The 13,638-nt window shown below is 45.1% G+C and overlaps 1 protein-coding gene across 2 annotated transcripts in view; it reads right to left on the bottom strand.

The window, feature by feature from the left end:
* EEFSEC (eukaryotic elongation factor, selenocysteine-tRNA specific) overlaps window positions 1–13,638 on the bottom strand; it is a 256,233-nt gene that overhangs the window by 137,747 nt on the left and 104,848 nt on the right. For both annotated transcript variants that reach the window (XM_023215672.3, XM_023215661.3), the window contains exons 3-4: window positions 8,281–8,377; window positions 5,723–5,887 (exon numbers count right to left, since the gene is read on the bottom strand). In XM_023215672.3, coding sequence (XP_023071440.1) covers window positions 5,723–5,887; window positions 8,281–8,377 — 262 coding nt within the window. The remainder of the gene's footprint in view (window positions 1–5,722; window positions 5,888–8,280; window positions 8,378–13,638) is intronic.

Here is a 13,638-nt window from a genome sequence, read left to right as displayed (position 1 = left end):
TCCAAATATATCTAATAATGTTTGCCATCATTATCAGAACATTGATTGGATTCACAGTGGACCACAGTGGGGTCCGCAAAGCATATTTGCATTTCAATAACTCACTTAGTAGCCCTGAACAGGACCTTACACCCCGGAAGGTGCCCTGCCACTTACTACTTCTGGAACCCACAACAAAAATTCTACATGAAAATAATATCAAATGGCAACAATAAACATGACAAGAGTATCAGCTAATGCTTGTGTGTCTCCTAGATGCCAGGAAACTTACATACATTATCCCTAGTCCACACCACACCACCCTGACCCATCTTCCAGAGGTCCTGGACAGAGCCAAGCACACAGGGGTCATCCCAAGTTTGAGCTGAACCAGTGAAACATGAAGAGGTTGAGTGACTTGCCTGTGGCCACAGAGCGAAACATGAAGAGGTTGAGTGACTTGCCTGTGGCCACAGAGCTGGTACATGCCTGCCTTGAGTCCCTCTGCACTCCCAGCCCCTGCTCTCTAACCCCATGCTCTGTGGCTTCAACAGTTTCTGATGTTACAGCCCCGATAGCCAATCACCATCAGAAACATCACTAGCCTGAACTCCCAATATCAAATCCTATCAGAGGGATTTCTCAGGCTGAAGATCAAGAGAGCCAAAACGCCTGAGCAGAAAGCTGGTGACTCTTAGGATAAGTGGCCTTTAAACTGTTCTAGGGACTAAAGGGAATTTTTTTCTCCTTCACTCCCTGTTCCCCAACATTTTCTTGCTCAGCTAATTGGCCCCAGCTGGGAACAGACCTGGTCAACAGAAATGGGGGCCAGGGTATGGCAGGCTCCGCAGGCCAGCCCAGGCCGGGAGGGGAATGTGACTGTTTATTTGGAATGGCTGTGCCCTGCCTCCAAGGGAGTTCAAGCGGTCAGATGTGTCCAAGTCTATTAGTGAAATCTGACAGGGATGTCACTGTGTTTGGAAAGAGGGCCATGGCCCCCCATGTCCTGGTGCCCAATAGGCACTGGCCACCAATCATGGTTGGTAGAGGGCAGGGGTGAGAAAAGGTCAGGAGTTCTGAACCTCAGGCTGTGCTGTAATGGGCTCTCATACATGTCGCAGCCCAGGCAAGGCCTCAGCAAAGCACAGCAGCATGGCCACAGAATTGCCATGGGGCCTGCAGGCCCTGCTCTGGAGTAGAGGCACCACTACCAGCCCAGGCATCTCTCTGGGGCTCCCGTGGCAGTAGGGCACACGGCCAGGGCTGGGTCTTCAGAGTTGGATGAATGACTTCAAGTCCTAGCTCTGCTGTCCAGTTAAGTTTCCTGGGTCTAGGTTCTCTCACTTGTGGGATGGGCATGCCAGGAAATAAAGGAATGGGCAGTGCCGGCCATCAGTATGCAACGGTTCTGACATGTCACCCCCAGAAGCCCAAGATGGTGAGCAGGGGCAGCGTTTCCCTGCGAGGAAGCCAAAGCTCAGAGCTAAGGGACCTGACAGGATCAGAAAGGACTAAAGCCTTTTTCTGATTTCAGTCCTTTCCATGCAAAATTTGTAAGTTTCCTAGGGCTGCCATAACAAATTACCACAAATTTGGTATCTTAAAACAACAAAATATTTCTTCTCTCACAGTTCCGGAGCCAGAAGTCCAAATCAACGTGCCAGCAGGACTGGTTCCCATGGAGGCACTGAGGCAGACTCATCTCCATGCCTCTCTCCTGGCTTCTGGGGGCTTCTGGCAACCATGGGCACCCCTTGGCTTGGAACAACACAGCTCCAATCTCTGCCTTGGTTTTTATATGGACTTCTCTCTGTGACTCTCCATGTCTTCTCCTTGTCTGTCTCTTACAAGGACACTGGACATTGGACTTAGGGCCCACCCTAATCCAGGGTGATTTCTTCTTAAGATCCTTACCTTAATTACATCTGCAAGACCCTTATTCCAAAATGGTCATATTCTGAGGTTCTGGGTAGACATATTTTAGGGGACCACAATTTAACCCACTATAGTCTACCCTCTGGTACCCAAAATTTACATCCATCCCACATGCAAAATACATTCACCTCTTCAAACATCCCCCAAACTCTCAGTCCATTAAATCATTAACTCTAAGCCCAAAATCTCATCTAAATTATCATCAGCTCAAAAAGTTCCTAATCTCATCATGTAAGTCACCTAATCAGGTAGGGGTGAGACCCTAGATATGGTCTATCCTGGGGCAAAATGCCTCTCCATCTGTGGACCTAGAAAACAATTTACCTACTTCTAACATTCCAAAAGGGAGATGATGGAAAAAATACAAGGGTCATTGGTCCCAAGCAAGTTTAAAACACAGCAGGGCAAATTCCATGAGGTTTCAATATCTGAGACTGACCTCTGTGGCTACTCCCCTAGCCTCTGCTTCTGCGTCCACAGCCCTGCTCTCAGAGTCATTCTTCCTTTTTTAGTTTTTGAAGGATAACATGTGTTTGTAGCTCAGTTGTTCTATCAGTCTGTTTCATGCCTGTAGAATCCCAGAAGTCTGACAGCTTTTTATTCATTTGTCAAGTCTCTCTCCCTTTCGGTTCAGTGTTTTTGCTGGTATAACATTCTCAAAATCCTTCAGGGTCTCTTATATACATCAAAGGGTCCATGCCATTAGCCAAGACGGCTCTCCACATATCCTTGCTATAGAAGTCCGTCTCTATTCCTGGCTGCTACTAAGTTGCTTGGATCTGTGAGTCACACACCTCCTCTCTTCAACAGAAGGTTGTCCAGGCTCACCTTTGGCCTTCTCTCCAAGGTATGCTTTCTCAGCAGTGAATTTCCTAATCTAAACATCCTTTGCAATCTAGAGGGACTGAGAACCTCCCAAATCATCAAGCGCTGGTTCCTGTTTGCTAACAGTTCCTTCTTCAATTCATTCCTTTTCCCTCGTGTTTTACTATAAGCATCAGTGGAGAAACAAGGCAGCATCTTTCACACTTTGCTTAGAAATCTCCTTAACAAATGTCTCAGTACATTCTTAGAAGTTTTGCTTTTCCTGACTAGTAAATTAGATCATCAGGCAGTAGATACCAAAAGTGTTAAAAAGTAGGCTGGGGAAAAACAGGTGCACAAAAGTAAAAGGAGAATTAAATTTGTTATCTATCAAGTACCTGCCATGTGCCCGGTACTAGAGATCAGTAACTGGCATCCTGATAGGCAAGTTCCACCTTTATAAGGACAAAGAGGGTAGCCAAAAAGCTCAGAACAGAACCCCACTCGAACATCCCTGCCTCCTTACCACTGCTGACTTCTCTGCCTCAGCCCTTCTCCATGCCCTTGGCCCTAACATTGCAGCCACTAACTCTTATCAAAAACTTTTTTCTCCCTCTAGAACCTCAGGTACCCCCAATTCAGTCTATCCCACCCCCCAGAGAGCCCTCTTTTGACACCTCTTTCATACTCCCAGCTCCTCTCCCAAGCTGTAAGCATGTCTTCTCCCAGAGTGGAAGGGATGCCAGGTCAGGGTGGCCCCCAGAGGTCTGACTTAGGAAGCAAAGAGACTAGAAAGAAATTTAGTACTGATTCATTTTTCTGTTCTAGCAAAGAATCTGCAAACAGTCACCAAAGTAATCTTAATTTTGTTAATATAAACTGAGTCTGCTTTTACACTTTTGTGCTTTATTTTTTAAGATTTGCACTTTTAGTCCCTGGCTTAAAGTAGATTTCATTCAAGTGGTCTTTTCCTGGGACCGATGGTCTTCAGAGGAGGATGTGACAGCAGGTAGAGGAGGGGACTGTGAGTCACAGTGTCCAGGGGACATCCTAACACCTAGGTCTGGCCAGGTTCTAGGGCTCCTTGGATATGGTGGGGTCCTGCCATCCAACTCCTCCCACTAGATCCAAGGAGCTCTGGAACCTGGCCAGAGCTGAGGCCTTTCTTTTGTTTGGTTCTTTTTGGTCAGGAGACTCTTCCCTAATACCCCTGGCCCCTGTAGGAGGAAGTAATAGCCACACTGTTGTAAAATGAGCTGGGGGGTTGAAAACTCAGGTTGCCTTCACTTGGGAGAACCCTGTTCATGCCTACCCTCCATGAAATGCCCCTTCCCTATATCCAACCATGCTGCTCTAGACCAGAGATGGCACACACAAGGCATGGGTGCCAGCAGGGCCCCTCTCCACTTCCCTCACTCAGGCCAGGTGCTGCTATTATGGCCCTCTCACCCGGAGGGCAACGTGGTTCATTTTATGTGTCAACTTAGCTGGGCCACGGTGCTCCAACTTTATTCTGGGTGTTTCTGTGAAGGTGTTTTCAGATGAGATTAACATTTAAATTGGTGGATGTTGAGTAAAGCAGATGACCCCTATAATGCAGGTGGGCTTCATCCAATCAGTTGAAGGCCTTAAGAGCAAAAGGATTAACCTCCTCAGAGAAGAGGGGATTCTGCCAGCAAATGACCTTCAAGCTGCAGCTCTTCCCTAGGCCTCAATCCTGCCAGACTACCCTGTAGATTTTGGACTTGCCAGGATTTATAATAGTATAAGCAAATTCCTTATAAAAAAAAATTATCTATTATCTATCTATTTATCTATCTGCATTTATCTATTTATCTATCTAGGTGCATTAGTTGGTGTTCTCCAGCAAAACGAAACTAATAGGAGATACAGATATCTAAATATTTACATCTATGTATCTCTATCTATGTATCTATAGGTACCTAGATATCTGTATCTCCCATTGGCTCCGTTTCTCTGGAGAACCCTAACCAACACACCTAGTGATCCAGACAACCTTAAAATGCCTCAACACAGCCTCCGGGTAGCCATTCCCAATTAATATGCAAATTGAAATCATGCAAATCCAAGCCTCTCTAGCAGGTAGCTGAGTCCACAGGGCTGAGAGCCTCCACTTCCCTGTACTCTAGTCTCCTTCAAGGATTAGAGAACTGCCCTGGACCCCAGCATTCCCGGCAAGATCTCACACGAATTCTAATAGCCTGTGTTCGCCACCTTTATTCTTGTTGAAGGGGAGGCAGTCAATGAGGCAGTCAAAGAGTAAGTTTCTCTTGTCGCATAAAGTAAAACTATTAAAAATGCCTTCTGAATAAGGGGAATATCAAGGCACTAGACATCTTTCAAATCAGAGCCAGGCCATTGTAGTAGAAAGGAGGGGTGATGGGGAGGCACCAGCCATTCATCCTTCTCACAGGTCTTCAGAAGGACAATGTGGCATCTGCCGATGGCCACCAGGAGTGCAAAACCAACCTGGATTTCTTTCAGATTCTATGACTGAGCACCACAAGATTCACATCGTGTTTAATTTGAAATTACTGTGGTTAAGAAAAAGGTACCCAGAAATAACTCCACATATACTTGTCACGCTGATATATAGCCAGTGTCCAGAAAAGGAGGTTTCCTCCAGCAGCCCTACTTGTTAACCATGTGATCTCAAGCCCACCTCACCTTCTGGAGCCTCAGTTTCTTTATCTACACAGAACACCTACTTGGGAACACCTCCTTGTGGCACAACATAGGCCTCCAATAAACAGGTGCTATGAGAATTAGGGAGAGCAGCAGTCCTAGAATCTGAGGTGAGAGACTTGGAGCTGGGCGGGGCCAGGCAGCCACAGGGTGAGAGTGCAGGAGGGGAGGTGGGGCAGAGCGGACAGTGGGAGTCACAGGGCAGGCACAGGAGGCTCAGCAGCTGAAGAGACAAAGGGACAGCCCCCTCCCTTGCTGCCAGGGAGGAGACCAGAAGGGAGGACAAGGTAAGACTGACCTTGAGGGCAGGGATCTCCACACTGTCACCGAGGCTGATGGAGCCTGAGAGGATGGTCCCTGTCATCACAGTGCCTTGGCCTTTGATGGAGAAACAGTGGTCCACAGACATGAGGAACGGTCCCGAGGGGTCTCTCATCGGGATAGAAATCTGGGACGTCAGGAGCTAGAAAAGAGAAACTGGTGCCACAGTCTGTGGGGAGAGGAGCCAGATGGGGCAGGGCAGAGGAAGGCACAGGATGTGGCTGACCAGCAGTTCATCAAGGCTGCCAAAGTGGACTCAGCTCAGAGGTCCATGCTTCAGCAAAGTGGCCAGGAGATCAAAACCACCAACTCTCTGACTGCATTCCAAGCTTCTGGCATGCTCTCAGCTCCTTCCACTCAGTCTGAAGGAAAGAGCACCTGCAGAAGCCTCTTCTGTCTTCTCCCGTGGAACTGCTACAATGGTCTGTCCTGCCAGGCCCTCCACACTGCAGCAGAGTAGCCACTAAAGGACACCCTGTCCCATTGCTCCCTGGCCTCATGCATTTCCCCAGCCTCCTGATGCCTTCAGAATTTAAAACTCCTTATCATCTAGTCCCTAGGTACCTTTTAGGCCTCATCTTCCACCACTCCCCGATGTATGCCAGAAGCCAGCCGCCGGCAGGCCTAGAGTTTTACCAGCTGGCTCAGCCTCGCCTGTACTGCAGCAATACCTCCTCTGGACAGGCTTCTCTGTATGGCCACATTTCCCCTACCCCCATCACCACAGCTAACACTCTCCTGTGATCATCTCTTTATTGTCTCCCCCGTAGGGCTGTGAGGGCCAGGTATCTCCAGTAGCTGGCATCGTGCCTGCGAGAATGACAAGTGAAAGAAGAAGAAACAAGGGGATGTGGGGAGAGGGAGGAGGAAAGGGTTGTTCCCAGTGGACTTCCTTCTCTGCAGACTCCATATGCCTCAGCCTCACCGGCCGATTTTCCTCATGCCACCTGTGTGCCAGGAGATGCTGTCAGGGCTCATCACCAATAAACAAATGAAAACAAAGACTAGGATTACTTGTGTTTGCTACTTTTTCACTTTGTAAGGGAACAGGCTGTCAAAAAAGTATTCAGTGGTGAATGTTCCAAAGTCTTAGTCTTGAGATAACAATTCTTTTGGAAAAAGACTAGAGATTCAAACAAAACAGGCTTGGTCCGAGATTTATGCAGAGGCTTCTTAAAGGAATATACAAACATCTTTCATAGCAGCATTTTTGAGGATTTTGCTTTAACAAAAACAACTGTCCCAGGCTCCCAGACAAATGGTCTCAGGAGCCTGATGAAAAAGTAACAAAAGCCTCACCCAGAAAACATTTGTCTGGCTAAGCTGACAAGATCAGCACGTGTGAGTCACAGAAATGGTGGCAGTGCATGTACGTGGTCACACCTCATCTTGGCTCTGCAGAGCCAGGTGCAGGTGGGCCGTGAAGCTGACCGCAACAATCAACCCGGGTCTGAATCCCAGCTCCACCGTGTAACTTGCTGTGAGACATGGGTCAAGTTATTTAACCTCTTTGAATCTCAGACTCTTTGTTGGTATATGGGGATAAATAATTTCAGCCTCCCTGAGTTTTTGTGAATGTCAATGATCCTGTATGTAGAGGACTTAGTACAGTGCCTGGCCTGTAAACATCAACATCACTGTAATAGGAAGCACTGACATGGCACTGTTCCAAGCACGTCATACACATTAACTCATTTAACCCTCGCAACAACTCCATGAGGTATGTGCTATTATCTTCCAAGCGAAGGAACTGAGGCAAGAAAGAGTAGATCATTTGCCTGAGGTCAGAGAGAGTGGTGGTGGAGCTAGCACCTGAACCACAGTCCAGCTCCAGAGCCATGCACGTTGCTACTCCACCCCTCTGAACGGCCTGAGCACTCTGTGGAGGAACTCTGTGGCTCCATTCTCACTGCTACCTTCCTTAGTACCAGCACCACCAGCACCCACACACACCTTTCCTGATGGATGACTGGGCTCCCTCCCTGACTACCACCACAAGTTAGGAAGAACAACCTGGGCCTCAGCCCCACAGCTTCCGAAGATAAGCCTCCCATCTTTGGTGGAGGTGCCCAGGATGGAAGCTGCATTGTCCCTGCTGCTGGGCTCATGTCCTTCACCCCTGCCTTGCTGGCACCCAGCCCAGGTGATGTACTGGAGGAGTTGATACAGTCTGAAGGACTGGAATGGATGTCATGGTCCCAGGGTTCCAGACAGGTGGGAGCTGCTTTGTCTGAGTGGAGGTATAACAAGAGAAAGGAAAAAGCGAGGCACAGCAAGGTGTGACGAGCTCTGCAGAGTCTCTGGCTGGAGGGTGAGTCATGGGCTTCAGGGAACCTTAGGAGCCCTAGTTTGGGTTTACCTTTTTGAGGGAGGTGGGGGAGTTGTACTAAGGTGTGAGCAGTTAGGTTAATGGAACCAACTGAGTCCTCTTGCTAGGGCTGCCTCTCTTTCTCTCCCAGGGGAGAGAGGGACACAAAGAGGTCTGCCTGAGCAGCGCTGGGGCGAAAGGGCAACCTGGATTCAAGCTGATAGTACCTCGATGAGCTCTGGAATGCCCTGTGGAGCTTCAGTTTCGGGGGCCTCTGGTCCCCCTGGCTTGGCCGCCACGGGTATAATCGGTGCACCTCGGAACCTGAAATGGAAAATAAGTCCCATCACAGTTACAGAGATCAGCAACATGGACACAAAGCACATCCATGAAGCACCTGGCACAGTACCAAGTGCAATGAGCGTCCTCTTCTCTCCCCCCATCAACCAAGCCTAGAAGACAGCACTACTGTACTCGCATGTGGCAGATGATGCAATGGAGGCCCCAAATTTCCCCCTTTGGGGGAAATGTCCCTGCAATGGACATCAGAATTTTAAAGGGCTCTCTTAGATATTAAGCTCCACTTTCAGAGCTCTCCCTAAGGAGGCAGCAGTGATCCTGGCCCCTAGGCTTCTGAATAAAAGACCTCCTTGAAGAAGACCAATAAATACATCTCAGCCTTCTGAAGAGATGCAAGAAATAATAGTGACCAAAAAGTCCCTGTAGATGTACCTGGAAGCACATCTCTACAATCTCAGTTTCTAAGGAGGAGCAATCCTGCCTAAACTCTACTGGGAAAGCCCCTGCATCTTTAAGAAGACATACTTAATCTGTGTGGACATTTATCTTTCCCATTTAAAAAAAGGAACACTGTTACGGAAAAAAAAAAAAAAGAGGGAAAGAGAAAATAAATAACCCATAATTCCATCATTGTGGTGTATTTTCTTCCAACCATGGTTTTCCTATGCTTTGCCAACGGATTATTTTTTTCAGATTTTGGTTATAGTATGCATACAATTTCATATCCTGCTAAGTTATTTACCATTATATCACAAATAACTTTCTGTTGAATGAGAGCAACAACAATAACAACTTACATGGCTGAGCCAACCTTATAATGTGAGGTTTAAATGAAAGCATCTACAACACATGATGGAGCTGTCACCATCTTATAGATGAGAAAATGAGGCTTAGAGAGGCTAATTGATTTGCTTCAAGTTGTTGGCTATGAACCTTAGAGCCCAATTTGAACCCAGCCCATCTGAGTCTGAAGCCAGGGCTCTCAGTCTCTTTGTAACACTTCTCCCTGTCTGGGCCTGTTCTTTCATTGTTGACACCTGGACAACGGTACGGCCCAGAATTTACATGCTTGCACATGCTTTCCTCCATTACTTATTTGTGATATTTCAAATTTTTCACTATTATAAATTACACTGTGATAAACACGTCAGTGGGCATGAATGATTTTTCTTTTTTTTTGCCTTGGCTTTGGGGTAACTTCATGGGGTACACATCTAAGAGTGAATACACACTAAAAGATCAGCAAAATGATAAGAGCAAGGACATCTGAAAAGCCCTCTTCCATGGAAGCAAAGAACACTGGCAAAAAAGACCAGAATCAACTTGTTCAGAACTCTGGAATTAACCAAAGGCTTGAGCAATCTGTGGAGTGTTTACTCAAGAAGAGTCTCAGTAAAACCAAGTGAGTTTTCGATGTTTTAACTTGCCCTCTTCTATGCTAACTCTGCAGCAGTCCTGAAAACCAATCAGTAGCCTGCCAGGCACTGAAAGGGGCAGAATGGGTTTGAGTTCCTTCAAAGCCCTTCTCCCAGAGAATGATCATGATTTTCTAGTCTGGTGGTTCCCTGGAAGGCCCTACTCATAATGCTATATTTATTTGATCTGCTTTGGAGCTTGCTCAGTGCAAATAGCCTTTACCCTGCGGGAGTTTGTTGAAAATAATCAGAGGCAATTGTTTAACATCACAGCTGCCTGAGGGAAGCTGTGATGTTTAATAACCAAAAACTTCTCAAACTTCATGGAAAATATTAATCTACACTTTCAAGAATCTCAGTAAACTCTAAGTAGGATAAACTCAAAGGCACCCACACCTGGCACACTACAATCTAACTGTTGAAGGCCAAAGACAAAGAGAATCTTGAAGCTATCAAGAAAGAAGCGACTTAACTCATGTACAAGGAATCCATAATATTAGCAGCTGGTTTCTCCGGAGAAACCATGGAGGCCAAAAGGTATCAAGATAATATATTCAAAGAAGTGAAAGTTAAAAAAAAACAAAAACAAAAAACTACCAACCAAGAATTTTATATGCAGTAAAAAAATGCTACAAAAATGAAGGGAAACATGGGATCACCATATGATTCAGCTATTCCACTCCTAGGTACATATCCAAAAAGAACAGAAAACAAATAAAGAAATACATATCCATACATGTCCAGAGTAGCACTATTCACAATAGCCAAAAAGTAGAAACATCTCAAATGTCTATCAATAGATGAATGGATACACAAACTATGGTGTATATACATACACAAACTATGGTGTGTATATATACACAAAAGAATATTATTCAGACATTAAAAGACTTGAAGTATCAATACATACTTCAGTGTGGTGAACCACAAAAACACCGTGCTAGGTGAAAGAAGTCAGACACAAAAGGTTGCATATTTTACAATTCCATTTATATGAAATACCAGAATAGGTAAGTCCATAAAACAGAAAGTCGGTTAATAGTTCCCAGGCTGGTGGGGCACAGAGAATGAGGAGCAAAGGGCTTAATGAATATAGTTTCCTGTTGGGGTAATGAAAATGTTCTGGAATTAGACACTGGTGATGATGGACCATTCTTTCCACACTGAAAGTATGAATTTCATGGTATGTGAATTCTATCTCAATTACAAAGAAAATAGATTGAAAGGTATGCTACCTTTTCTACTACCACAATGAACATCTAAGATGCCTATTTCACTGTACGCATAACAAAACAGTCTTTTAAAAATTATTTTTAATATATACTTCATTTTAATTTGTATTTCCTGAATAAGTAAGCCATACAATGTTGAACCACTTTCAACTGTTTGTATACCCAATGTATTTTCAGGAGACATTTCTGTAGCACTTCTAGTTCTGGAGTTTGTTTCCTCCAGGAAGAGCCACCCTTACCTCCCCGACACTGAGGGCTGCTCTAAGTGCTTCTCTGCATATACTCTAGCATGCAACACAGTGGGAGTGACAGAAAGAGACAGGACACTTTACTGAGCACCAACGGTACAAGCAATTGTGCTAGAAGCTTTCCAATCCCCATCTCCTCATCACAATCCTGTAAGGTGGGTATTATTCTTCTTCCCCCTATTTCGTAGAAGAGGGTCCTAAAAGTTTGGCCAGCTTTGGTAGCTTGTTCCAGGCCACAGGCTAATGAGTGGTGGGGCTGTGATTTAAAGCCAACTCTGAGTTTACTTTCCACCTGAGACTATCATGAGAACAATCCTCCATCAGCCTAGGCTGGAGGCAGGGGCATGTGTCTCTTCTCAAGAGCAAACACATTCAAAAGCTAGCAGAAGGCAAGAAATAACTAAGATCAGAGCAGAACTGAAGGAGATAGAGACACAAAAAACCCTCCAAAAAATCAATGAATCCAGGAGTTGGTTTTTTGAAAAGATCAACAAAATTGACAGACCGCTAGCAAGACTAATAAAGAAGAAAAGAGAGAGGAATCAAATAGACGCAATAAAAAATGATAAAGGGGATATCACCACCGACCCCACAGAAATACAAACTACCATCAGAGAATACTATAAACACCTCTACGCAAATCAACTAGAAAATCTAGAAGAAATGGATAATTTCCTGGACACTTACACTCTCCCAAGACTAAACCAGGAAGAAGCTGAATCCCTGAATAGACCAATAGCAGGCTCTGAAATTGAGGCAACAATTAATAGCCTACCCACCAAAAAAAGCCCAGGACCAGATGGATTCACAGCTGAATTCTACCAGAGGTACAAGGAGGAGCTGGTACCATTCCTTCTGAAACTATTCCAATCAATAGAAAAAGAGGGAATCCTCCCTAACTCATTTTATGAGGCCAACATCATCCTGATACCAAAGCCTGGCAGAGACACAACAAAAAAAGAGAATTTTAGACCAATATCCCTGATGAACATCGATGCAAAAATCCTCAATAAAATACTGGCAAACCAGATTCAGCAGCACATGAAAAAGCTTATCCACCATGATCAAGTGGGCTTCATCCCTGGGATGCAAGGCTGGTTCAACATTCGCAAATCAATAAACATAATCCAGCATATAAACAGAACCAAAGACAAGAACCACATGATTATCTCAATAGATGCAGAAAAGGCTTTTGACAAAATTCAACAGCCCTTCATGCTAAAAATGCTCAATAAATTCGGTATTGATGGAACGTACCTCAAAATAATAAGAGCTATTAATGACAAACCCACAGCTAATATCATACTGAATGGGCAAAAACTGGAAAAATTCCCTTTGAAAACTGGCACAAGACAGGGATGTCTCACCACTCCTATTCAACATAGTGTTGGAAGTTCTGGCTAGGGCAATCAGGCAAGAGAAAGAAATCAAGGGTATTCAGTTAGGAAAAGAAGAAGTCAAATTGTCCCTGTTTGCAGATGACATGATTGTATATTTAGAAAACCCCATCGTCTCAGCCCAAAATCTTCTTAAGCTGATAAGCAACTTCAGCAAAGTCTCAGGATACAAAATTAATGTGCAAAAATCACAAGCATTCTTATACACCAGTAACAGACAAGCAGAGAGCCAAATCAGGAATGAACTTCCATTCACAATTGCTTCAAAGAGAATAAAATACCTAGGAATCCAACTTACAAGGGATGTAAAGGACCTCAAATCCATATGAGAATTTGGAAAGCAGCTGATCTACAAGGATCAGGGAACATATATTTAATTCCTGTAGCCAGATTAACGAAACCCTTGCCCTTAATTACATACATTAAATATATGTAATTTTAGTTCTCAAACCAGTGAAAAAATGATGATAGCTATAATTATAGTACCCAATATTATGATAGTTTGCTACCACTTTCAAATTGCAGACATAAATTTATTGAATCCTTAACAACCCTCTGAGGTAGGAAGAACTGCTGTCATCATTCCCACGTTCAGAGCCATACATTCATTCTCCAAATAATGGTGAAGCACCCACCATGCACACAGCACCTGGCTAGATGCTTTCACATGACTCCATTTAATCCTCACAGCAATGATGTCAGGTATAATATCATTTTAGAGATGAGGAAACTGAAGCACAGAGGGTCAAATGATTGCTAAAGGGTCACTGGTGAAGCAAATGGCAGAAGCAAGGAGGAATCCAGAGCTCAGCACTTTGGACCCAAAAGCCCTATTCCAGAGCCCTGTCCTTCCCACGGTGCTGGGATCCCCAGAACGACCTCCAGCATCCCCTCCCCAGGGATACTGACCTGGAAGATGGCATCAATGGTCTTTCAAAACACAAGACCAGAAGACTGAGCCCAGTGCCAGCCTGGGCACAAAGAGGGGATGAC

This window comes from Piliocolobus tephrosceles, chromosome 2 (assembly GCF_002776525.5).
Source record: "Piliocolobus tephrosceles isolate RC106 chromosome 2, ASM277652v3, whole genome shotgun sequence".
Classification (NCBI taxonomy): domain Eukaryota; kingdom Metazoa; phylum Chordata; class Mammalia; order Primates; family Cercopithecidae; genus Piliocolobus; species Piliocolobus tephrosceles.
Note: the sequence above shows the minus strand (reverse complement) of the source record. Positions and strands in the feature narration are given on the sequence as shown.